Consider the following 24,228-nt stretch of genomic DNA (forward strand, 5'->3'; position numbering starts at 1 on the left):
CACATTGAACGGTGGAAATCCGGCCCTGTTCCACATCAGAAGTATTCGATTTTTGTGTCTTTACCATGTTTCTTCGTTGGCGAGAGGACCAATATTTTAATTATAATGTTTCTAAGGACTGTATATATTTTATATTATATTTTTAGTTACAAGAGAAACTACGGTTGCTGATGGTAAAAGACATATATTTCAAATTGACAAATAATAGAACAATAGAAAATGTATTTTAAAATATATATAAATAATACAATAAAAGTCTAAGAAGGTGCGTCGTGCACACCAGTTCTTCTCAATTGGATCTATATACTGAACTGGATGGTAGTAAAAATAAAAATTTAAATAATTTGACGTTCATAAGCGGCTAAAATCTAAACCTAAATATATATAACTTAAAGGTGACTGACTGACATAGTGATCTATCAACGCACAGCCCAAACCACTGGACGGATCGGACTGAAATTTGGAATGCAGGTAGATGTTATGACGTAGGCATCCGCTAAGGACAGATTTTGATTAATTCTACCCCCAAGGGGATAAAATAGGGGTTGAAAGTTTATATGAAACTTCGTCATATTTAAGCCGATCGGGCTGAGAGTTTGCTTGTACTGTTGTTTGCTGTTACTTTTATTTTAGAAAAATAAAGTTAAATTCCACGCGGACGTAGTCACGGGAACAGCTAGTTATATTATGGAAAAGCGAATTTTTTATACTACTATAGTGGCAAACAAACATACGGCCCATCTGATGGTAAATAGTTACCGTAGCCTATGCACGCCTGAAACTAGACTACCAAAGCCGTAAAAAATTAAAATAAATACAACACTAAAAGTTTCACAAAAAACAACCACTCACTACGGTCGCGCACTCAATATTTCCCGTCAATATAAAGTCATAACATGGGGATGCCGCTCCAAAAATAATATTAATACGTCAAAAGGAATGCAATAAAATCCCCTGTGTTGCCAACAGATGGGACCGCCATTAATTCGAGTCAGGTGTTGCCGTAATTCCGTTTTAATCTGCATTTTAGAGGGCAACACTGAGGGGTGGGTTTTTAGAAATTACATGCATGAATGTGCAGTATTCTTGTACAGGAATTTTAGGGTGGAAATAGTTTAGATTACGTTTTATTTGACTGTTTGTTAGGATAACAAATCAATATTAATGTAAATCTATACATATAAATAAACTTGGAGTGTCTGTTTGTAATACTGAAATAACCGTTTTTTACTTGACGACCTCGGTGGTCTAACGGTTTAGCACACCGCTTTACGTCCGATGGTCGCGAGTTCGATTCCTCGCACGGCACGAACATTTGTATTTATGAATATGAATATGATTGTTTGTATCGGTCTGGGTGTTTTCTATATATAATATGTATGTATTTACGAAAAAAAATATCTATGTATTTGTATCAGTTATCTAGTACCCATAACACAAGCTTCAGCTAGCTTAACTTGGCGCTGTGTGAATTATTATTATTATTACTATATGCATATGAATATAAATACAGTAAGTACAGCAAAATATTTTTTTTATCATTTTTTGTCTGTTTATCTGTTTGTTCCGGCTAATCTATGAAATGGCTGGACCGATTTTGACGGGACTTATTTTGGCAGGTAGCTGACGTAATAAGGAGTAACTTAGGCAACTTTTATTTTTTTTTAACTAAAGTTAATTCCACACGGATGATGTTGCGTGAACAGCTAGTAATCCATTATTTATATTATTAACCAGGTCTTAGGGTCTTAACACGAATAATTTTATGGCAAATAAAGGTATTTATCTCTCTCGACGTTTGGACTAAGTTGCACTAGCCGTGGTCACGAGATGACTGACTGATTAATAATATATAAAATTCTCGTGTCACAGTTTTCGTTCCCATACTCCTCCGAAACGGCTTGACCGATTCTCATGAAATTTTGTGAGCGTATTGAGTAGGTCTGAGAATCGGCCAACATCTATTTTTCATCCCCCTAAATGTTAGGGGTAGTCCACCCCTAAATTTTTATTTTTATTTTTTAGACTAAATTTTTAGTTTCTATTTTTTTATGATACAACATACAAAAATACATGCAATCCTAAATTTTCACCCTTCTATCATCAACCCCTATTTTTTTATAGCGTTATTAATTTATATGGCAAAACAACGTTTGCCGGGACAGCTAGTAATGTATATTAAACACGAAATGTTAAAAGCTATCAATAAAAATTATGCAGCAACGGTGAAGGATAAAACTAGTTTCCATTTAATTTAATTTCAAATAAAGCAGGCAGAGTAAATACAAATGCAAAACTTAGTATGCGGGTTTCGTGGGCACTTTATTAGTGACCCGCACGCCCTCTAACGAAGCTATTCAGAAATTTGTTGATACTTGTGGGTGATATTGTTGGTGTACTCCATCCTGATAAGCTATTCAGAGATATAATTATATTACAATATTACACTATTCTTGCAACTTTTCTTTTTTGTTTTTTTTTTCGGACTACTCTCACGCTGTTGGCCGCAGCTGGCCTTTACAGCTTCACCGGACGATAGAGGGCGAGTGCAGCACTCCAAACCAAAGGAAGGACTTATGGAGCGGCTAAAGGCCAGCTTCTGCCTGACGGATACGACTTTAGTCTGAGGGCACCACTAGAGGTTCGAACCTCGGCTCAGGCCGTCGTAATTTCGATCCCCGTTTGAATTGGACGGGGGATCGATCGGAGGGGCGTAATAATAATAACAGTCAATGATGGGAATCGAACCCGGGGTGTCTGTGTGGTAAGTTGGTACACAGGTGCAGTCCTAACTAGGCCATTTTAGTGTTATAACTTAGTGTGGTTGTAAGTCTAAAAATGTTTAGCCTTGTATGAAGATAAAAATATCGTCATAATAGAGGGCAAAAACATCGTCATTGTACACTATTCCAGCAGCTCCAGATTCCAGAGTTTGCTGTGTAGTTCTGTTTATATCATAGAATTACGGATATCACGCTATCACGTGACACTCATGTGTTATCAGAGGACTCAGCTGTCAAGTCACTTAATATCATGTATGCCAGGAAGAATATAGACAATTTCAAAAGAGTTAGTGATTGCACTAATAAAAGCTTACGTAACAATAACAAACTGATTTTACCTAAATGTCGTTTGGCTAAAGTTAGTAATTCGTTTTATGGCAATTGCGTAAGGTTTTACAACAAAATACCAGAGTCTGTTATAAATCTGCCTGAAAAAGATTTAAATGTCATATAAAATAATTCCTTTGCAAATAAGCTTACTATAAAATTGAAGGATTCGTTAAAGATAATAATGTTTTTATAGAAAAACTTAAAATCCATAGCACTGACAATATTATCTGATTGCACTAAGAATGATTGTGTAGCGGTTTCTATGTTGATTATCCGCATGCCTCTTGTTATACTGAAATTATTATATAAAAAAACATCTATTCAAAAGAGCAACACACAAGTTTCTTGCTCATTCTTCTTGTGATGAATCTGTATTCCGAATGAGTGGTAGAATCAAAATATGACTATTCAAAAGTGCTTGTAATGAGTTTATTTGAATAATGTTTATTTCTATTTCTATCATTTTTTTTGTTTGATCGAAACAAGAGCAACTACACACTTTGTTACATCATTACATAGTATAAAAGAAAGTCGCTGTCGCCGTCTGTCGCTATGTATGCTTAAATCTTTAAAACTACGCAACGGGTTTTGAAGCGGTTTTTTTAATAGATTCAAGAAGAAGGTTTATACATATCGTTGATTAAATAGAAAAATGTCATTTTTCTAAATTAGAAGCTGGAATTGCCTCCGTTTATATAAGTCAATTAAATTAACCACGCCGTCTTAATCATTATCTAAATACTTTTAAAATGATATATGATACTTCTGTGTGAATTTAAAACTTTAAAGAAAAAATAATTTAAATAAATTTAAAAACTTTAAATGCTTGTGAAAAATGTATATTTTTAATATTGCAATTTTCCTATTTAACCGACGATATAATACATGTGCATACGTGCGAAGCCGGGGCGAGTACTGCTATAAAGTAGGTATTAGTAATAACAAAGTCAGCTATAAAAAAAGTCATGAACATAAATATTTCAGATTATAAAGTCTACTTGATTTACAAGCGACGCCGGGAGCTGGGGCGAGTGTAATCCACGCAAATCATAGGATTACTCCACTATGCCGTGTATGAGGACCATGGGTTTGGTTAAGTGCGGATACTTTTGTCCGAAGTATAGTCATTCAATTTAATTTAAAAAATAATTATTTTTCAAGATTTTTCTATTAATACAAATAAATAAGTAACCCTGGGCAATTAACACAGCGCCATCTAGTCCCACGGTAAACAGAGCTTGTGTTATGGGTACTGGACAACTGATAAATATACTTAGATATTTTTTGTTATCATTATCATTACATAGTATAAAATAAAGTCGCTATCTCTGTCTGTCCGTCCCTATGTATGCTTAAATCTTTAAAACTACGCAACGGATTTTGAAGCGGTATTTTTAAATAGATAGAGCGATTCAAGAGGAAGGTTTATATATATAATACATGTACACCCGTGCGAAGCCGGGGCGAGTAGCTAGTATACATATAAAACATCAGACCGATGCAAACAATAACTCATTTGTATTTAACAAATGCTTGTACCTTCGAGGAATCGAACCCGCGACCATCCATCCATATCGATACAAACAATCATACTCATGAATACAAATATTTGTATTTTCGGGGAATCGAACCATCGGATGCAGTGTGCTTTACCGTTAGACCTAGTTTTTCAGGAAGGGTATATTAAGGTTTCTTAAGGGTCGGCAACGCGCACGTGACACCCCTGGTGTTTCAGGCGTCCATAGGCTACGGTAACCGTTTACCATCAGATGAGCCGTATGCTTGTTTGCCACCATCATCATCATCTGCTTCTTCCTTATCCCATTTATTTGTGGTCGTCGTAATATGTTTTTCTCTTCCATTCATCTCTGTTCGCAGTCATCTCGTTATTTACTCCCTTTCTTACCATATCATCTTTCACACAGTCCATCCATCTCTTTTTCGGCCTTCCTCTGCCCTTATAACCATCCACATTCATATGTAACACCTTTTTTAAAATATTATCCTCGTTCCTTTTTTTTTTTATAACACAGGGGACAAACGAGCATGCGTCTCACCTGATGGTAAGTGATTACCGCCGCCCATGAGCACCCGCAACACCAGGGGAATTGCAAGTACGTTGTCGGCCTTTTAAAAAGGAATAAGCTCTTTTCTTGAAGGTTTCAATATCGTATAAATATTATCGTTCCTACGCATTACATGTCCATACCATGATAGACGATTACTCTTCAACCTCTCCGACACCGGCGCCACTTTCATACTTCCTTCTTACATACATACTTGCTTGTTTGCCACCATCGTACTATAAAAAAAACCAAAAATCACACCACCGCGGCTGAAGAATGGTATTTTTATTATCTATTCAATTTTCTCCGGTAGACATGGCCCCCCTACCATGAACCATAAGAGTGATATTAACATAACTTGATGGATCATCCCATCCATTCTTTGTCCCATTGTCCGTCCGTTGCATATAGATTAGGCCCTTGTGAAGTGATTTCCATAGGTTATCCGGATTTTTGACTAAAATTACGATAATCAACATATATATAGAGAGAATAGAATATAAACATATTTGAATACCCCTATGGTCCAATGGTTTGGTACAACGCATTTTCCGACGGTCGCGGGTTCGATTCCTCGCACGATGCTAATATTCGTATTCATTAGTATGATTGTTTACTTTGATCTAGGTGATTTCTATATATTCAAAAATGAAAATATCTTTATTCATGTAGGTCTATTACAGACTCTTATGATATGTCAAATCTACCGTCAGTTCGGAATGATATCGAGATGAGAAGAACAGACAAGACATTCAGCTCGTATTCTTATCAAATAAATAAAGACAAGTAAGACTTACTTAGATATTTTTTAAAATTTTGTAAATGTAAACATATTGCTTGTGAGGACTGATCTGTTCAGGTTATGCATTACAGAACGCTGATTAGACTATTTATGCTTTTGCAATAGCATATGCTGATGGTCACTCTATTCTCCCAAATTTGAATTTAAATCAATCTGTATTATTGTAAACATGTACAACATTTATTTGAAAAGAATACGAGCTGAGTTTCTTGTCAGTTCTCATCTCGAAATCATTCCGAACTGACGGTAGATTTGACATATCATAAGTCTGTAATAGACCTACACGAATGAAGATATTTTGATTTTGAAGTGAGTGTTCCCTCAGTTCGGATCACCGGGTGATTCATCAACAACACATTACCCGTCCTGCACACTCAACAAACGATTACACACGGACGAACGGGTTCGAATCCGGCGCGAGCAGAGCAGAAAATTACCACCCTCCCTCAGATACATGTCACAGACGTAGGAATCAAACGAAATATATTTCAAATCATATAATAATCTTCACTTCATTACATAGTATAAAATAAAATCGCTATCACTATCTGTCCGTCCTTATGTTAAGTTGTTTAAGCATAAACTAGCTTTTGCCCTCGGCTTCGCTCGTGTTAGTTTATCCCCTTAGGGGTGGATTTTATCAAAATCCTTTCTTAGGGGATGCCTACGACATAGTAGCTTTATGCATGCAAAATCTCAACCCGATCGGTTTAAAATTGACAAAGTTTCATATAAAATTTCATCCCTGTGGGGGTAGAATTAATCAAAATCCTTTCTTAGCGGATGCCTACGTCATAACATCTACCTGCATGTCAAATTTCAGCCCGATCCGTCCAGTGGTTTGGGCTGTGCGTTGATAGATCACTATGTCAGTCACCTTTGAGTGATATATATTTTTAGATCTTTTAAACTACGCAACGGATTTTGATGAAGTGTTCCGCAATAGATAGAGTGATTTAAGAGGAAGGTTTATATATACCCGTGCGAAGCCGGGGCGAGTAGCTAGTATAGTATAAAACAAAGTCGCTGTCACTGTCTGCCCGTCCTTATGTATGCTTAAATCTTTAAAACTACCCAACGGATTTTGAAGCGGTTTATTTTTAACAAACTCTTCAACCTCTCCGACGTCGGTGCCACTTTCATACTTCCTCTAATGTATTCATTCTTTATCTTATCCATTCTTGTCACATCACACATCCACCTCAACATGCGCATTTCAGTTGCATGCAGTCGTCTCTCATCCGTCATCTGGCAACCATCATGATTATGATCTTATTATAATCTCAGTACAATTCACACAGCGCCATCTAGACACAAGTTAAGCTAGGTAAAGCTTGTGTTATGGGTACTAGACAACTGATACAAGTACATACATTTTTTTCACATGGTCGGGTTCGATTCCTCGCATGGCACAAACATTTGTATTTATGAATATGATTGTTTGTATCTGTCTGGGTGTTTTCTAAGCATAGTATTATATGTATGTATTTACAAAAAAAATCTATGTATTTGTATCAGTTATCTAGTACCCATAACACAAGCTTTAGCTGGCTTAACTTGGGTCTAGATGGCGCTGTGTGAATTGTCCTGAGATTACTATATTACTATTACTAATGTTTTTCTTTGGGTTGATATTTTTAAATATTGTAACTTTGTTGAAAAACACTGAATAAATATTTCTTTTCTTTTCTTCTTTCTTTCTTTTCTTATCATCCTCCACTAGTGCCGCGCCAGCGTAAACCGTTAGCGTAGGCGAGTGCCCCATTCCATTATCATCCATAAAAAAAATTTTGACACCAAAAACCTTTCGTAATCTATTCATACTTCTGTCTGACTCCTTAGTTATTAAGGAGCCAGTCAGTCAGGAGTAATATCTGAATTTCTGACTGACTTCATACCTTTATTATGGAGCCTAGTCCAGGAGTTAAGTCATTTCTGATGACTTTTAAAAAACCGCGTCATGGTCGACCAGAGCTATACCCCCCTCTCCCCCTTCCTTCCCCCTTCCTCCCCCACTCCTCAGACAGATGTATTGGCTCCGTAATAGTCGTGTACATCAAACAATTCAATTATACCCACAAATGTACCGGAATGATCGCCCCCCGCATCCACTGTTGTAATTGTATGCCATTGTATCCACTCCAACGGATACGGGAGGTTGCTATTCTATATTCAACTCTATTAATGTGGTTATATGATGTATAATATATAAATTAGTACAGTATTGCTAATTTTATATTTCGAAATAAAAGCAAAAGCTACTTCCATAGTTTTGTCGCCAATCATTGTTCAATATTCAACTCTATTTATTTGGACATATAGTGTGTAATACAAATGACTATAATGGTATTAAATTTTTTAGCTGCAACAATGTTCATTTTATATTTTGAAATATAAGTAGAAGCTACTTCCATATATTTCAGTTTTATCTCCGAAAGTCGTGAATTCGATTCCTCGAACGGCATACATATTTGTATTCGTGAGTATGATTGTTTGTATAGGTGTTTTTAATATATATTATGTATGTATTTAAAAATATAATGTATGTATGTATTTAACAATAAATGTGTGTAATTATTCTATCAGTTGTTTAGTCATAACACAAGCTCTGCTTATTTTCTAGTGTTACAACAACGTTCCTAATTTTTATTTCCAGGAGGAACCGCGTGGAGGTCAACCTGGATTGTACTAAGAATCCTAATATTCTCCCTCTCCCCTTCAAAGTTAGGATTATATGACATACAACAACTAGATAGCGCTGTGTGAGTTGTATTGAAATATATAGTCCTGTACGGAAAAAAATAATTATAATGTAAAAACTTGACATTCATAAGCGGCTAAAATGTCCTACATGAATTAATGATTTTTGAATTTTGAATTTAGTAAACATGTACAACATTTATTTGAAAAGAATACGAGCTGAGTTTCTTGTCGGTTCTCATCTCAAAATCATTCTGAACTGACAGTAGATTTGATATGTCATAAGAGTCTGTAATAGACCTACATGAATAAAGATATTTTGAATATTAGTACGTTATTATTGAATTATAATCGTCGTGGAGATCTTTGGGGGAGGCCTATGTCCAGCAGTGGGCGTCTTCCGGGCTGCGATGATGATGATGATGATGATTATTGAATTCTCTAACTTTTCTAATGGTACAACAACGTTCCTAATTTTTCTTTCTAGGGGGCACCGCGTGAAGGTTAACCTAGGGTATACTAAGAGCGGCGGGTCGGAAATCCTACCATAGAGTGGGCGTCACATTGACTCCAAAATTGACCCTAGGATGGAGGATTGTTAGGGCAATCCGAAGCTCACCGGGGAGGCATTAGGGTCTGGAGGTGGCGTGCAGAGACTGTTCCCTGCACGCCTAGATGGAGGTCCCTTCGATGGGAACCATGCCGGTGGTCTTGGTGAATGCTTGCGTATCCCATGGCCACGGCGATTATGTCGAGGAGGAACAGTCGTCAGGTTTTTAGCAGGTAGGAGTTCGGCAGTATCCATTCTTCCCTAAGGGAATGGTTCTCCATGATGGATTTTCCTGACGTGAAAAAAAAATAAAGGGTATGCTAAGAATCCCAATCTTCATCATCATTATCTCAGCCCGGAAGACGTCCACTGCTGAACAAAGGCCTCCCCCAAAGATCTCCACGACGATCGGTCCTGCGCTGCTCGCATCCAATGTCTTCCAGCGATCTTAAATGTTAGTATTATACAACGTCCAACATTACTTACCAGTCTTGACTTGATGCTTCAGAGCTGACTTGCAATCCTCGAGCAGCTGCTTCAGGGGAAGCGGTTCATCGTGAAGAGTCAGGTCGAGGGTCTTCTGCATCTCTTCAGGCATCTTAAATTCCAAGATCTGAGTGGAGAAAGATTTATATTATTTAGAATATCCAAAAGATTTATAAATAAACAAAATTTTTTACAAAGTTTTTCATGTAATTTCCATTTCAGTTACATGTGAGAAAATGACCAAAATTGCCAGCTTAGCTTGCTATTAGGTTGTTTGCCATTTATGTACATAACTAGCTTTTGCACGCTGCTTCGCTCGCGTAGTATTATTGTTAATTAGGTGTAGTTTTTGCGGGTTTACTTTTGTTTAGCATGTATAAAAAATTAGGACATACATCAAAAGGACACAAATCATTCAAAAAAGATTTATACAAATTTTCATCCCCTATTTTATACCCTTAGGGGTAGAATTTATGAAAATTCTTTCTTAGGAGATGCCTACGTCATAGTAGTTTTATGCATGCAAAGTCTCAGCCCGATCGGTTTAAAATTGACAAAGTTTCATACAAACTTTCATCCCCTATTTTATCCCTTTGAGGGTAGAATTAATCAAAATCCTTTCTTAGCGGATGCCTACGTCATAACATCTACCTGCATGCCAAATTTCAGCTCCATCCGTCCAGTGGTTGGGGCTGTGCGTTGATAGATCACTATGTCAGTCACCTTTGAGTTATATATATTTAGATGTTGTAATTGTTCGACGTATGTATGTATGTGTATATATATGTATGTGTGTGTATGTAAATGTATGTTTATATCAATAATGGTTGTCAATAAATGTTTTTATATTCTATTCTATTCTATTACCTTCTCGTTCCTGTCGTTGACTTGCTGTATAAAGTCAAGTAAGACATCCACCACTCGCGCTAGGAACTCTCTTGTCTGAGCGTTAGCATCTTCACGGTAGGGCAGGATCGCTGTAACAAAATTATATTCTTTAATAATAAATAACCCTGGACATTTATTAGTGTACGACCCTACTTTAATGGTCCTTCGATCCTTCAAAGCCTACAATTTAAGGTCAAAATTACAATACTTTTTTTTTATAAATAGAATTTAGAATAACATTTATTTCATAAAATATAACTTACTCATGTACACGAATATATACCCTACAGTCATAACACAAGCTCTGCATATTTTCTAGTGTTACAACAACGTTCCTAATTTTTATTTCCAGGAGTTGTACTAAGAATCACAATATTCTCCCTCTCCCCTTCAAAGTTAGGATTATATGACATACAACAACTAGATAGCGCTGTGTGAGTTGTATTGAAATATATAGTACTGTACGGAAAAAAATAATTATAATGTAAAAACTTGACGTTCATAAGCGGCTAAAATGTCCTACATGAATTAATGATTTTCGAATACTTTTACAATACTTTTTTTTTTAAATAGAATTTAGAATAACATTTATTTCATAAAATATAACTTAATCATGTACACGAATATATACCCTACAGTCATTTTAATAGGGTCAATAGTTCAGGTATAGAATAGTTGATGTTTTATAGGAACGGGTATAAAAATTTACAATAAGCTACAGAAGGATATACTGGAATTACCCTTAATATTGCGTATAGCATAAATACAGAAAAACTTAACCCTCCATTGCTCGCTTGGCCGCACAGACCGGCCTGATTAAAAAGTCGAGCTCTTTTTAATAACAGCGCCCTGTCTGGGTCCAGAAATATAAGAATAGGGTTACCATATATACTATAAAGATTTGTCTGCAAGAAAACTGTGTCTTTTGTAAACGGCCCCTACGGTCTAGTGGTTAAACTACCATATGATTTGTAAACGGCTTCGGTCTAGTGATTAAACTACCATATGATTTGTGTGTAAGAAGACTGTGTAGCGGTAGTACATCCTACTTCCGATGGTCGCGGTTTCGATTCCTCGTACGGCACAAACATTTGTACTCATGAGTATGATTGTGTTTATTTGGATGTTTTTTTTATGTATATGTAAGTATTTACAAAAAATATATAATTGTATGTATTTGTATCAGTTCTCTAGTATCTATAAAACAATCTCTACTTATATTGGGACTAGATGACGTAGTGAGAATTGTCCAGGGGTTTATTTTAAAAACTTTTAAAAAAGAGCTGTCTCGGCATACCCTGTTTTGCCTTAAAAAAAAAAAAAAATAGGGGTCAACTACCCCTAACATTTAGGGGGATGAAAAATAGATGTTGGCCGATTCTCAGACCTAATCAATACGCTCACAAAATTACATGAGAATCGGTCAATCCGTTTCGGAGGAGTATGGGAACGAAAACTGTGACACGAGAATTTTATATATAAGATACTACTACTGTACGACACTACTGAAAATATATGTATTTATCCTGCATTTTCCTAACAGTATAGTCACCGGGGATACAAAGGGATACAAAGGGACGTATTGTCGTAGTCATCCGCTCACAGATGTCTTTGATTCGTGATCAGAATTAGTAAGGGCACTGCGGAAAGCTTCCGTGACAGATGTACACACAAATATATACCCTACACTCATTTTAATAGGGTCTATAGTTCAGGTATAGAATAGTTGATGTTTTATAGGAATGGGTATAAAAATTTCCAAAGGATATACTGTAATTACCCTTAAATAAATTCAAAACATCTGTTAAATCATATTTACTGAGCAAAGCCTATTACTCACTAAACGATTACTTGAATAACAAGCGTGCATGGCAATAGTTGTTCATGCACTGAATTTTCATTTAATGTTAGACATAGACACCTATATAAATACCTATACATTGTAAATAAACTGGCTTTAAAAAAAAAGAAATTCAGTTGAGTTTCTTGCCAGTTCTTCTCAATTGGATTTATATACTGAACTGGACGGTAGGGAAAAAATATAATACAAAAAATTTGACGTTCATAAGCGGCTAAAATGTCCTACATGAATAAATGTATAATAAATTGCAGTGGGGTCCACATATATTCACACTAGCCAAAAGACTAAGCTCGGCTGCTTTTGCTATCAGAAAAATTAGACAGTTGACTGATACTGCAACAGCGAAACTAGTGTATTTTAGTTACTTCCATAGTATAATGTCGTGTGGTATTATATTATGGGGAAGAGCGGCTGATGTAGAATCAATTTTTATATTACAAAAAAGAGCAATTCGTTCAATATATAATTTACTGTGTCGCGAATCTCTTAGAGAACGCTTTAAAGAAACAGGTATTCTTACTGTTCCCTCTCAATATATATATGAAAATATTATGTATGTACGCAAAAACTTAAATTTATTTCCAAAAAATAGTCACTTACACGCTTTTAATACAAGGAATAAAAATAAATTAAATATGCCTAGTTATCGTCTCAAAAAAGTAAGTACATCTTTCATGGGACATTGTATACGTTTTTATAATAAATTGCCAGATAGTGTTTTAAATTTAAGTGAAGCCAAATTTAAGATACATGTAAAAAAAACACTTTGCTCTAAAGCTTATTATAAAATAAACGACTACTTAAATGACTACAATGTGTGGACTTAATTACAATTTTAACTTTTGTTATGAGGTATATAATTTTTCCCATTGACATGGATAATGTAATAACAATAAAGAAACTTATTATAAATTTTGTAATGACATATTGTAAATTAAATAATGTAAATTTAATATTGTAATGGGTGAAAACTGTGATCGGTACAGCCTATGCTGTAAATAATATAATTGACGTAGTGGAGTAACCTGAAACAGTCATGCTCGCTATAAAGTTCAAACTTGTGGCGGCGTGGTGGGCCGGGTCGATGTGCTCCCTCAAATATGGTTGAGTACAATGATGGCTGGCTCATACGTCATACTCGTGAACGGGTGCTGCTTGTGGGGACTGGTCTGTTCAGGTTGTGAACACTGATTAAATTTTTTGTTCTTTGCGATAGCATATGCTGGTGGTCACTCTATTCTCCCAAATTTGAATTTTAATAACTGTATCTATCATAAACATGTTCCACTATTATTTGAAAAAATTACGAGCTGAGTTTCTTGTCAGTTCTTCTCATCTCGATATCATTCCGAACTGACGGTAGATTTGACATATCATAAGAGTCTGTAATAGACCTACATGAATAAAGATATTTTGAATTTTGAATTTTGAATTTTGAATGATTTTTGAATTTGTAAAAAGGATTTCTTGTGGTTCGCAGTTGGCCTTACAGCTTCATCGGACGATAGCGGGCGAGTGCAGATGGCACTCCAAACCAAAGGAAGGACTTATAGAGCGGCTGAAGGCCAACTCCCGCCTGATGGATACGACTAGTCTGAAGTCACCGTTTGGGGTAAGAACCTCGGATTTTTTTTATGGTTTGACAATCCTGCCTGCGCTAACGGTATACTACTCGATGGTTTTATATTAGGGAGGATTTACAATGCTTAAGGCTAGACGTATACTGTGCTGCTGGCTTATACAGGAACGGCGTACACTGAATTACTCCGAGGGGGGGAAGGGTATTGTTAGTAATGCACTAATGACCCCATTACTAGCAATGCATCATGTCAGGTTGACCTCCACGCGGTTACCCTTGGTCATAAATTCTTGGTGAATTAGTCACGATGTGCTGACTGACCTGACCTCATGCTCATCTTACATCGTCCACTGGTACCTCGCCAGCGTATACCGTTAGTATATATTTAATCGAATTAGGTGTCATTTTGCGGAAGTCCATTTCACTACTCGATGGTTTTATATGATTTTGTTTAATTCCGCTACAATTAACATGTGTGAGACTACGAATATTCGGTGTGGAAACCTGACCAGCGCTACGACCTTCTCCAGTGGTGATCAAATCCCGACCGTTATTGACTCTACACCCATATCGCGACACGTGTATCGCCTCTGAACGAGGCATCATCAGGCGTTAATTAGAGTTCGGGTACAGCTCAATAACGGTCGGGACTTTCCGAGTCGAATATTCTGGAGAAGGTCGTAGCGCTGGTCAGGTTTCCACACCGATTATTCGTAGTCTCACACATGTTAATTGTAGCGGAATTAAACAAAATAATATAAATCCATCGAGTAGTGAAATGGACTTCCGCAAAATGACACCTAATTCGATTAAATATATACTAACGGTATACGCTGGCGAGGTACCAGTGGACGATGTAAGATGAGCATGAGGTCAGGTCAGTCAGCACATCGTGACTAATTCACCAAGAATTTATCACCAGGGGTAACCGCGTGGAGGTCAACCTGACATGGTGTATTGCTAGTAATGGGGTCATTAGTGCATTACTAACAATACCCTTCCCCCCCTCGGAGTAATTCAGTGTACGCCGTCCCTGTATAAGCCAGCAGCACAGTATGCGTCTAGCCTTAAGCATTGTAAATCCTCCCTTTGTGCCGTAATCAGTGAACGCATTGTTTCCTGGTAGTATTGTACTCTTTGTAAAGTACATGTAGAATGCCTTTTGACTTCAGAGACTTGTCTGCAGAACTAATATTGGATGCAGAATCTACATATTAATAACATTTACATATAAATTGGAGTGTCTGTTTGTAATATTGAAATAAACGTTTTTTACTACATTCATATGAATATAAATACGATACATACACCAAAATAACATTTTTTACAATTTTTGTATGTCTGTTCCGGCTAATCTCTGAAATGGTTGGACCGATTTTGACGGGACTTTTTTTGGCAGGTAAGTATTATAATAAAGAGTAACTTAGGCTACTTCAATTTTAGAAAACACTTTTACTTTAGAAAAATAAAGTCAAATTCCACGCGGACGAAGTCGCGGGAACAGCTAGTTATTGTAAAAAACATCGTGGGTCACATGTGATTGTGTCCATCTGGATCTACCGCGCAGTAGTGGCGCGTGTAACTGACAGTCGAGTGATAGTATTAAGTGCGGATTACGTCGCCCCGAACGAACCCCTCACCAGGGCTGCCAACATTAAAATATTCTGCCTTGAATGGAAATAACTCTAGTATCAAGACTGTACTATGAAATACCACGCATGAAGAAACTCTACTATGAAATACCTTGTATAAAGAAAACTATATTACGCAATACCTCGCATGAAGAAAACTGTATTATGAAATACTACGCATGAAGAAACTCTACTATGATATACCACGCATGAAGAAAATTGTATTATGAAATACTACGCATGAAGAAACTCTACTATGATATACCACGCATGAAGAAAATTCTACTATGAAATACCTCGCATGAAGAAAACTCTACTATGAAATATCACGCATGAAAAAAACTCTACTATGAAATACCTCGCATGAAGAAAACTCTACTTTGAAGTACCACGCATGAAGAAAACTCTACTATGAAATACCACGCATGAAGAAATCTCTACTATGAAATACCACGCATGAAGAAAACTCTACTATGAAATACTACGCATGAAGAAACTCTACTATGATATACCACGTATGAAGAAAACTCTCTACTCGCATGAAGAAAACTCTACTATGAAATACTACGCATGAAGAAAACTGTATTATGAAATACTACGCATGAAAAAAAAGACCTCCCCCAAAGATCTCCACGACGATCTGTCCTGCGCTGCTTGCATCCAACGCCTTCCAGCGATCTTGACCAGATCGTCGGTCCACCTTGCTGAAGGCCTTCCCACTCTCTGCCCAGCCTTATGGTATTTATACTCGTCATCGTTAAATTCCAGCGTAATTTTCGTAAAAAGAGGTACAAAGTTTTTGCCACGAGATTTTATAAGATGTTTTATTTCGTCTAAATGTTGTGAATTCAAATTCAATTTCAAAATATGTTTATTCATGTAGGTCCATTACAGACTCTTATGATATGTCAAATCTACCGTCAGTTCGGAATGATTTCGAGATGAGAACTGACAAGAAACTCATCTCATATTCTTTTCAAATAAATGTTGTACATGTTTACAGTAATATAGATTCTTTTAAATTCAAATTTGGGAGAATAGAGGGATCACCAGCATAATGTTGGCAACCCTGTCCGGAGCCCTACCGCCCGCATTAGAGAGCTACAACACTTAGCATTATATGAAGTGAATTTTGTTGTCTTCTTGATGTAATGCGCATTTTATGTATAGTTCAATGGATTGAGAATAAAATTTAAATCATTATTTGTTTTTTTTTTTGTTAACGATTATCGACGACTTCTGTGGTCTAGCGGTTTAGCACACCGCTTTACGTCCGATGGTCGCGGGTTCGATTCCTCGCCCGGCACATACATTTGTATTCATGAGTATGATTGTTTGTATCGGTCTGGGTGTTTTCTATGTATAATATGTATGTATTTATAAAATTTCTAGCAGTTATCATGTACCCGTAACACAAGTTTTATATAGCTTACTTACTTGAGACTAGATGGCGCGACCTGACTGACCCATAGGTGAGACCAAGGTGCCCATACAGACAAGAAAAATAGTTTTTTGTTTTAATAAATCAAGAAATCATTTTTCAATAAAGAATCCCTTAATTAAACATCCCAAATGTAACCCTAAAATGCAGCTGCGTTATTTGTTTGTGCATTGTAGTGAGTACAATACTCGCGAGCGCCAAGTGTAACAAATCGGGAGGGGAGGTCCATGTTTAAGTGAAATTCCTGACAGCGTGCTTGGGGTCCCGACGACCCTGCTCGACTGTCGAGGGTTAGTTTTAATGAAAAAGTTGTTTATTGAAAAATATACACATTATATAGCAAAACATATTAAATATACAACTTCGGTGGTATATACATATAGGTACACCACTTTACTTACGATGGTCGCCGATTCGATTCCACGCTCGGCGCAAACATTTGTATGCATGAATGATTGTTTGTATCGATCTGGGTGTTTTCTATGTATATTACATAGTATAAAACAGTCGTTGTCGCTATCTGTCCGTCCCTATGTATGGTTAAGTCTTTAAAAATACGCAATGGATTTTGAAGCGGTTTTTTTAATAGATAGAGTGATTCAAGAGGAAGGTTTATATATATAATACATGTACAGTTGGGCAGCTAGTTAAATCTATAACACAAATGGACCACAACAGCTCCCAAATATAAAAAAAGAATTATCAAAATCGGTTCGCGTAGAAAAAAGAGAAAAAATCGGCCGAATTAAAAATCTCCTTATTTTAAAGTCGGTTGAAAACGTACTAAAGTGAACAACTCGTAATCGGCTTATGACGTTCCTAACATACGTACACATAAATCCTGCTACCCTCGGTCGATTACTATGATTTCTATTATCACCCTTATCCCTTGGGCATAAGAATGAATTTTGCTTAATAAATTTGTACGGATCCACGAAGCTAAAATGATGTAGTGTTTGACAAATAAATACAGTTAGGGTATTTAGCATTTAAAAGTGCTAAAAAAAAGCTCACGGTTTATAAAAATTGAATTAAATAAAAAAAAGACACAAATATGTGCATATAGCATATATTAGACAGCCCCAATATAAACAAAGAAGTTATTTACTATTATAGCACAGGTGTGGAATTTATCAAAATCCTTTCTTAGGGGATGCCTACGTCATAGTAGCTTTATGCAGGCAAAGTCTCAGCCCGATCGGTTTAAAACTGACAAAGTTTCATACAAACTTTCATCCCCTATTCTATCCCCTTGGGGGTAGAATTAATCAAAATCCTTTCTTAGCGGATGCCTACGTCATAACATCTACCTGCATGCCAAATTTCAACCCGATCCGTCCAGTGGTTTGGGCTGCGCGTTGATCTGATCACTATGTCAGTCACCTTTGAGTTGTATATATTTAGATATATAGTTTTTTTTTGTTCCTTTTCTAGTATACATAATAAGTCTGCATTTAATTTTATACTAGCTGGGCCTGCGACTTCGTCTGCGTGATCTTGACCAAATAAAGAAAGACATATTTAAGCTTTATTCTACCATTCATTCGGAACGCAGACTCATCACAGGAAGAACGAGCGAGAAACGAGTGTTATATTCCATCAGATACATTTATCATGTCCTAAAACTCACATCCAGCCAGTGAACCAAAAATATTTTCTTTTTAATGCACGTTCATCCGCGGGGCTCTATGGCCGGGGATTTGTAGGGAAACAGAGAGAATTGATAGAGTGGGGATCATTGGGATTTACGCGGGTAATAGATTTTTTTTATCTATTACTATTAGGGTAGTTTAGTGTGGAGATTAAAGTTTTTTTTTCAGTGAAATAATGTATCCTTGTTATTTGAACATTCTTCCGCTTTTTGGGGATATTTTCTCGACCACAGCATGGGGTTCTATTAAGATTTCTGAAGGATCGGCAACGTGCACGTGATACTCCAGTGTTTCAGGCGTCCATAGGCTACGGTAACCGTTTACCGTCAGAGAATAAAGAAAAAATATTTAATAATTTAATCCCTAAAAAGCAAAGAAAAAACTTTTATTGTTTCCACCCCTTTTCTTTATTTATATTCCATCAATAGTCTAAAACACGAGTTTCAAACTTCTAGCTTTAAAAATAACAATACTTCCATACAAACTTTCATCAGCCATTTCAACCCCATTCAACCCTTTTTTCGTATTAAAAATTAAACTATATCCTTTCTCAGGGTCTAGACTATATGTGTACCAAATTTAATTTAAACAGGTTCCGTAGTTTTTGCGTGAAAGCGAGACAGACAGATAGAGTCATTTTCGCATGTATAATATTAGAATAGATACTTTATTAAAATCAACTTAATTTAAGCACTTTTAAATAGTCGTAACTAATAAGTCGTAATTCAGAAAGCTGTCTAATCACAAGAAGAACGAGCAAGAAACTTGTGTGTTGCTCTTTTAAACAATACTTGTAGCTTTACATTTTTAAGTCGAAACGAGTGAATACAAATTACCAACTTTTTTTTCTCTTCCTGGGACTGATCACAAATGTACTCATTTGCGATCAGTTCCAGGACTATAAGTGTATATGTTCTGTGATGCTGTCATGTAGACTGGATTCCCGTTGGAAACTTTACTCATTTGCGTCCCAGAGCTACTGCCGGGCTTCTAGCTCCAGGATATGATGACGTTTTAGTCGTCTCACATGCTGTAGCTATCGAGCAAGTTTGTTAGGTTGATGATTTCCTCCTTCACTGTTCTTATTTCAAGGTGGTCATGAACTTCAGAGATGGTTATGTACCATGGTACTTGTGATATAATAATAATCTTATATATAAAATTCTCGTGTCACAGTTTTCGTTCCCATACTCCTCCGAAACGGCATGACCGATTCTCATGAAATGTTGTGAGCGTATTGAGTAGGTCTGAGAATCGGCCAACATCTATTTTTCATCCCCCTCACTGTTAGGGGTAGTCCACCCCTAAATTTTTTTTTATTTTAAGGCAAAACAAGGTTTGCTGACACAGCTAGTATAATATAATAATCTCAGGACAATTCACACAGTGTCATCTAAACCCAAGTTAAGCTAGCTAAAGCTTGTGTTATGGGTACTAGATAACTGATACATACACATAGATATGTTTTTTTTAATACATACATATTATACATAGTAAACACCCAGACAGATACAAACAATAATACTCATGAATACAAATGTTTGTGCCGTGCCAGGAATCGAACCCGCGACCATCGGTCGTAAAACGGTGTGCCAGACCGCTAGAACACCGAGGTCGTCATCTAAATGGTTCTTAAGATTTTGTTTTGTTAGCGCTGCAGTATATTTATGTTGGAATCACTCGCGATGCCCCATAGTTGCAGACAATATGTCCAAAAAGAATTCATGATAACTATGTATGAGGAGTTTGTTGTCCATGGACAGTCTAGAGTTCCTTCCTATCATCAAAATAGGCTATTGTACTTTAGCTGTAGATCTTGCTTTTTTTATACTACGAAGGTGGCAATCAAGCATACGGCCCATCTGATGGTAAATGGTTACCGTAGTCCATGAACGCCTGAAACACCAGGGGTATCCCGTGCGCGTTGCCTAAACCTCTTTTCGCGACTGATGTGATATCTCCAGGTTAGTCTACGATCAATGTGGAGGTATCTCTCTGTGAGGTAGAGCAGATCGGCCTAACTTAACAGGTGGGCAGTACCAACTAGTACTAATTTATTATAATCTAATATAAACATAAATAACGTTAAATCATTACTAAGTATTTATTCTACTCCCCAAGCCTTGTGCCAGTGCACAAGTCTATAGCAATTCGTACCCCAGATCCTCACAAATGAGGGATTCCGTTTAAAACCCAAGTCATTACCGCGGCGGCTGGGGGACGGGGTGGGGGATCAAGTTGTCCCGAGTATGGGTATTTACGGCCCACGCTGGAGGGTTGTTCGAGGGGCTTTTTACGGTTGGCATTAGAAAAGTGGCTGTAATTAACAATAAATTGAATGTACACAAGTTACCAAGACATATAGAAGACTAGCTGTTCCCGTGACTTCTTCCGCGTGGTTTTTAACTTTATTTTTATAAAATAAAAGTAGACTAAGTTATTCCTTATTACATCTGCTATCTGCCACAAAAAGTCCCCTCAAAATCGGTCCAGCTATTTCAGAAATAAGCCGGAACAAACAGACCGACAGACAGACAGACAAAAATTGTAAAAAATGTTATTTTGGTGTATATACCGTATTTATACGCATGGAGTAAAAATGGTTAATTCAATATTACAAACAGACACACCAATTTTATTTATATGTAACGAGATAAATGAGACTTGATTCAATTTTGAGTTCACCTTAAAATTATTAACTACTTACTACCTGTGTATATAATTTCATATTGTAACAAAATTATACAACCAACAATCAATATTAACTGCAAAAAGAATCATCAAAATACATTACCAAATTTCGATAAAGTCTCAGTTAAGTCTATGAGGTTTTAAAAGCTATAGAGTAGCCCCTCGCAAATTCAATTCGAAATATATGTCTAATCATAACAAAGTTCAAATCCTCCGCTAATACCAGAGACAAATAACCACAATCTCTCCGGTCTATAGTCGTAAATAAAAAGAAAACAATCAGAGTGTGGCGGGCGCTGCGCAATGGCCACGTAATCCTCGAATATATTATGGACGGCATAGACTAAACAATACAGATGCGTCACTAAGTAGAAATAAAATAGAAATAATCTTTATTCAAATAAACTCATTACAAGCACTTTTGAATAGTCATATTTTGATTCCACCACTCATTCGGAATGCAGATTCATCACAAGAAGAATGAGCAAGAAACTTGCGTGTTGCTCTTTTTAATAGATGTTTTTTTATATAAATAATTACAGTATAACAAGGAAGAGGCATGCGATAATACATAAAAATCGCTACGCACTCGTTATTAGTGTAATCAGATAATATTGTCAGTGCTATGGATTTAAAGTTTTTCAATAAAAACATTATTATCGTTAACGAATTCTTCAATTTTATAGTAAGCTTATTTGTCCGATTCTCAGAAACAATACTATAACAAGGATTACACATATATTGATATGGTGAAGGCTCCACGAGACTGATGATGGTGAAGATGATGCAAGACAATGCTTGCGGACTAAGTTGGGTAATAAAGGTCCGCAGATACGGGACCTCCTAAGGTCCCTTAGGAGGTTAAAGGTTTAAGTAGAAGGGATTATTGGACATACGAACTTTGACTTCATGTAATTATAGTTTTAATAATATTGTTTGACATTAGTGGAATACTGTGACATTTATTACTTTATTGTGGTACCTATTATAATGTTTTTAATGAAAAGAAATTTAATTACATATTGTATTACAAACTCCCAGAGTCTGTATTCAAGTTGCCAAAAAAAAAATTAAAATGTGTTATAAAATATATTCTTTGTTTATATCGTTAATATATTTATATATATTCGTTGTTTATTTATTATGTTATAAAATATATAAAGAAGCTTATTATAAAATTGAAGAATTTATAAATGATAGTAAGTAGAAACTAGTTTTACCTAAGTGCCGTTTGACGAAAGTCAGAGTAATTCGTTTTATGAAAATTGCGTAAAGTTTTACAACTCCCAGAATCTGTAGTCAATTTGCCAGAAAAAAAATTCAAATGTGTCACAAAATATTTTCTTTGTAAAAAAAGCTTAATATAAAATTGAAGTATTTATAAATGATAATATTTTTTTTGTAGAAAATATCTAACTTAAAATTGATAGCGCTGACAATGTTATCTGATTGAACAGAGATTAACCGCGTAGCGGTTTCTATGTGGATTGTCGCATGCCTAATCCTTGTTAACGTAAATCAATATTTATTTAAAAGAGCAACACACAAGTTTCTTGCTCATTCTTCTTGTGATGAGTCTGCATTCCGAATCAGCGGTAGAATCAAAAAACTTGACTATTAAAAAGTGCTTATATTAAGTTTATTTGAATAAAGATTATTTCTATTAAAATAATTATGATATCAATTACGTGTAGTTATATTATATTGTAAAATCAAAATTACCATGTAGCAAGCAAATAAATAAATTATGTATATATATATATATTTTTTTCCTTTTGTTTTTCTTTTTCTCAGTTTTTGCTGGTTTTCTCCACACTTACGGGCCGAAACCAAGTAAGTGCCGAGTGTGTGTATGTGTGTGTGCGCGTGTATGTATGTGTGAGTGTGTGTGTACTTATTGTGTGCCTGGTGTGACTGGTGTTATATCATTTTCATCGATTTCGAGAAATTTTCGGACTGTACGACAGGTATTTAAGATGGCAGCCTTTTGAAGGGTGATGTAAAGTGTTTTTTGTATATCTAATTGTTTCAGGCTATGATGTAGGTGATTGGATATGATACCTGTAGATGAGAGGACTATGGGTATTATATAAACTTTTTCCTGTGTCTTATTATTATTATTAAAAAAAATTATATCCTGTGCAGGATAGAGAGAAGAGACATATCGGTGGTAAATAATGGCGGATTATACAGTCTGCATTTTAAACTTTTTAGTCTATGATAATCCAACCCTAACATGTTCGGGGTGACTTAGGGATATCTTTATTCAAGTAATTTCACATTTACGTCTTTTTGAGCTAGAAGCGATGAGTTACTAGCTTTATCTTACCTAGTATCAATATTGAGTGGTAGAATCAAAATATAACTATTCAAAAGTGCTTGTAATGAGTTTATTTGAATAAAGATTACTTCTATTTCTATTGGAGTGGGCACAATATTCGACTTCTAGTTTTGTCAGAATTTTTTAATAATAATCATTTCAGGTTAATTCACACAGCGCCATCTAGATCCAAGTTAAGCTAGCTACAGCTTGTGTTATTGGTATTAGATAACTGATACAAATACATAGGTTTTTTTCTTAAGTACACACATATTATATACCCAGACCGACACAATCAATCATACTCATGAATAGAAATGTTTGTACCGTGCAAGGAATCGAACCTGCTACTATCGGAAGTAAAACGCTGTGTTATTGTGAGTATGGATGGATATTTGTTACTCTTTCACACAAACTACTGAACGGATGTTTACGTAACTTTACAGTA

The 24,228-nt window shown here is 35.9% G+C and overlaps 1 protein-coding gene across 1 annotated transcript in view; it reads right to left on the reverse strand.

Annotated features, from left to right (window-relative positions):
- Nucleotides 1-24,228, reverse strand: part of LOC131855388 (glutamate decarboxylase) — a 66,725-nt gene that overhangs the window by 35,205 nt on the left and 7,292 nt on the right. The window contains exons 3-4 of the mRNA XM_059206669.1: nt 10,585-10,694; nt 9,718-9,844 (exon numbers count right to left, since the gene is read on the reverse strand). Of these exons, the coding sequence (XP_059062652.1) occupies nt 9,718-9,844; nt 10,585-10,694 (237 nt within the window). The remainder of the gene's footprint in view (nt 1-9,717; nt 9,845-10,584; nt 10,695-24,228) is intronic.

This window comes from Achroia grisella, unplaced genomic scaffold, assembly GCF_030625045.1.
Source record: "Achroia grisella isolate CSIRO2021 unplaced genomic scaffold, CSIRO_AGI_Agris_v1 utg1360, whole genome shotgun sequence".
In the NCBI taxonomy this organism is placed as follows: domain Eukaryota; kingdom Metazoa; phylum Arthropoda; class Insecta; order Lepidoptera; family Pyralidae; genus Achroia; species Achroia grisella.